The following is a 3536-nucleotide window of genomic DNA, read 5'->3' as shown; positions in this document are numbered from 1 at the left end:
GAGTTTCTCCATGTCGCCCTCAGACCACATTCTGACCTCCTTTAACTGTAGTTTAGCCCTGATTAGCTGGGGCCTGTATGCAGGAATTAGCATGACAGAGAGGTGATCTGATGACCCGAGGTGGGGGCTGCTCTGAATGGATCTTGGATGTTAGAGTAAACCAGGTCTTCGCCCAAGTGTCTAAGACACGTGACCAGAGATCAGATGACACAACTACAAAGTTGATCATTGACCTCCAGCCTTGGGTGTCCTGGACATGCCTACATACACTCACAGACGGCCTTGTGCTGGAACATTGTTTTCGCAATGGACAAACTGTGATTAGTCCAATAACAGAAAACCGCTCAAGTTCAGATCAGGGAGGCCGTACCTATTGATCACCCCTGTCCAGGTCTTACTGTTGCTGTCCATGTGGATGTTGAAGCCCCCCAGTAGAAAAATGGAGTCCCCAGTTGGGGCACCATCTAGTACTGTTCCCAAGCACTCCATGAAGGCCAGGTACTCTGCACCAATGTTGGCCCCATATGCCAAGACAACAGTGAGAGACCTGTCCCCAAGCCAAAGGCGTAGGGATGCGACCCTCTCATTCAACGGGGTGAACACCAACACGTGATGACTGAGATGGGGGCAACGAGCAAGGCCACAACAGCTCACCGCCTCTCCCCACAGGCAGCACCAGTGAAATGGAGCGTCCAAGCTGTGCGTAGAGGTGAGCCCGACAACAGCCAGGTTGATCCAGGGCTTGTACCTCTCAACCTCCCACACAAGCCCAGTCACCAGTCGCCACCCAATCCTCTCAGCACCTGACACCTACGGATCCCTTTGCAGGAGGTGGGTTTAGGAGGGTGGACCGACATTGTGGGCAAAGGCCCAGACACCAGGCGCTCGCATTCAAACCCCAAACCCAGGCCTAGCCCCAGGGTGGGGCCCTGGCTCCGCCATACCAAGCAAGATCATGGTCCTTGGTTTAATTCTATTCATAGTGGTCTTGTGAGCTGCTCTTAGTCTGACCCGTCACCTAGGACCTTTCTGCCATGGGAGACCCTACCAGGGGCATAACGCCCCGGACAATATAGCTCCTAGAATCATTCGGACACTCAAACAACCCCACCATGTTAAGGGGGCAGCTCGCAGGGTGCGGATGTATTTAAGAGTCCAGAAAATACATTTTGTGACTTTTATTCTCTGTTAATTTTCACTCCCAGCTTTACTAAGGACTTCTTTTGCACAAGAGGTGGAAAATTAGCCTCCCTCTGAAGGGTAAAGGTAACCATATGCTGTTTCTGAATGCTAACTGAATACATTTACTCAAACATTATTAGTGTATCTATTTAGAATGGCAATAAACATCAGGTATAGTCAAGTTAGCATATATAACCATAAAAACCAGTCGTTGCATGTTGACCGTAGACTGGGCTCAGACCCAGCAACGTTTTCCTAATTCTCCTGACTTTTCCACAGGAATCCAACCAGTAACCCAACATGCCTGCTCAGCTGATGGGATCAGATCGACTCACCACCCTATTTGCTGACTTTTCAAACAGAGGAGGAAACATAATTGTGATGCCTGAAGAAAGAAACTCCTTTTAGACATTGCAGTAGTTGTTCTCTTGTGATTGCTGCAGCAGAGCGTTTACATCCTGCTGATGTAATGCCCTGAATCTTTCATTATGTTTTATTAGATATATGTGCTGCTGTGAATATAAGCTGCGGTGGTGAGAATTGACCTTTCTAATCTAATTAATATGATATTTGATACGTAGGTCACACTTTGAAATGATTTACATGCATTGCATTTACTATCCACCAAGATCATCATTCAGGGGATCGTCTGCATACGGTGACATCAGCCTGTGAAATGAATCCTGCAAGGCTTCTGCCATGCTTTCAGGGCTCCATGATGTTATAGTATGAAGATAAAACCACTCAGAGAATCAGTTTTGTTTAAGCGCAGGTGAGCAGTATGTCTGATCTATGTCCCAGAGAGCCACTGCGCTTTTAACTGATCTGAACTATCAGTAGAAATGAACTAAATGACAGTCTAATAAAAAGGACACAGAGCTTGATTCACCCACAGGTTTAATTACATTTACTGTTCACCAGGTTTGGATTTGTACAGTTTTATCCTTTTATAAAATACAGCGATATAGTTTCAGAGTTTGTAGAATAGATAACATGTTGGTGGAAAAGAAGGGCGGGGCTTCCTGCGTCCTCCAAATCCAGGGTTCTACTTCACACCTTTACTTCTCAGGACATTTTTCAGCATCTTCAGGTATTCCTTATCAGGGTAGCCATCACTGTAAAACAAGCATTAGGAAAAGGTTGCTAAGTGTTGCTGTTTACACATCGGACATCTTTTTGGTGTAACTTTAGGCGCAGATAGGATCCGTTTAAATCTGCTGCTTTTAACGAATAACCTCAGTTGGAACATGAATGGCCTACATTCAGTATTAAAGGAAACAGACCTCTAAAGACCAGTCTTTAGTCAGCCACTCCATTTGATAATCTGGATTAGTAACAAAGGTGTTGCTATGGCGATGGGCCGCAGCCATATTTACCTTTCAAAGGTGAAGGTAGGACTGACGGTAATGATGTGATTTATGAAATCATAACAACATTAATCCCATAACAAAGGATTGGCTGAGACTTGATGAAGGTTCCATCATTTCCTCCATAGATGAGTCTGTATTCAGGAGGAGCTGCAGGAACGCTGCTCTGATCCCTGGAGCCTCAGTGCAGACACTTCCTGAACCAGACTTGGAAATTCAACATTTAATCCTCTTTATTCAGACATTTTTGTTTTACACCTGATCAAAATCATTAAATGAGCTGGAAACCTGATAAACACATTTTCTAGAAATACTTCAAGTTTCCTAATATTTATCAGAAAGGCTTATAAACAGCATCATTCATGTTTGGATGACTTGGTTGTTGTTCTTCCATCTTCTCCACACTCTGTGCTGAGATGCTGGTCTATTCCTCCAGGGGGAACTGGGTCAGGTTTGTCGGCTTTCTATGAACAATCTGTATTTCCAATTAATATTTGGAATATAGAATATAATATTGATTGTGCATCCATAAGAAAGCTCCAACAGTAATGATGGTCTTTATGGTCCTAAGATCTTTATGGTCTTTATGGTCTTTAGGGTCTTTGTAGTCAAACACATCCATCTCAGCTCCACCATATCATCTCCACATTTTAAAACAGCAACAGAGTTTTTAAGCTGCTGTAAATATGAAATTGAGTCTTGATGAAGGCTATTTCTTTCTTTCACTGTTCAAATTCTGATTTTTTTCATTTAATTATGTAGTTATTGTCCTAAAAGCAATTCAGTGCTGCCCTCTATAGGTTGAAATATGGCTGATGAGTTTTCCTATTGGTTTAAATACTGCATGTTTGATTTACAGCCAAGTAATGGAAGGGATTCAATGGGGTGTTTAATCTACCAACTGGGACTGGGAGGTCTGATCTACCAACTGGGACTGGGAGGTCTGATTTACCAACTGGGACTGGGAGGTCTGATTTACCAACTGGG

At 43.9% G+C, this 3536-nt stretch overlaps 1 protein-coding gene across 1 annotated transcript in view; it reads right to left on the bottom strand.

Annotated features, from left to right (window-relative positions):
- Positions 1-2072: 2072 nt before the first annotated feature.
- The window catches only part of LOC107105080 (E3 ubiquitin-protein ligase DTX3L-like), an 8890-nt gene continuing 7426 nt past the window's right edge, over positions 2073-3536 (bottom strand). Inside the window, exon 4 of the mRNA XM_015405198.1 lies at positions 2073-2297. Coding sequence (XP_015260684.1) covers positions 2228-2297 — 70 coding nt within the window. The 3' untranslated portion in view covers positions 2073-2227. The remainder of the gene's footprint in view (positions 2298-3536) is intronic.

The sequence above is a fragment of the Cyprinodon variegatus genome, unplaced genomic scaffold, assembly GCF_000732505.1.
Source record: "Cyprinodon variegatus isolate N-32 unplaced genomic scaffold, C_variegatus-1.0 Scaffold2049, whole genome shotgun sequence".
Classification (NCBI taxonomy): domain Eukaryota; kingdom Metazoa; phylum Chordata; class Actinopteri; order Cyprinodontiformes; family Cyprinodontidae; genus Cyprinodon; species Cyprinodon variegatus.
The sequence above is the reverse complement of the archived record's forward strand: the minus strand, read 5'-3'. Positions and strand labels throughout refer to the sequence as shown.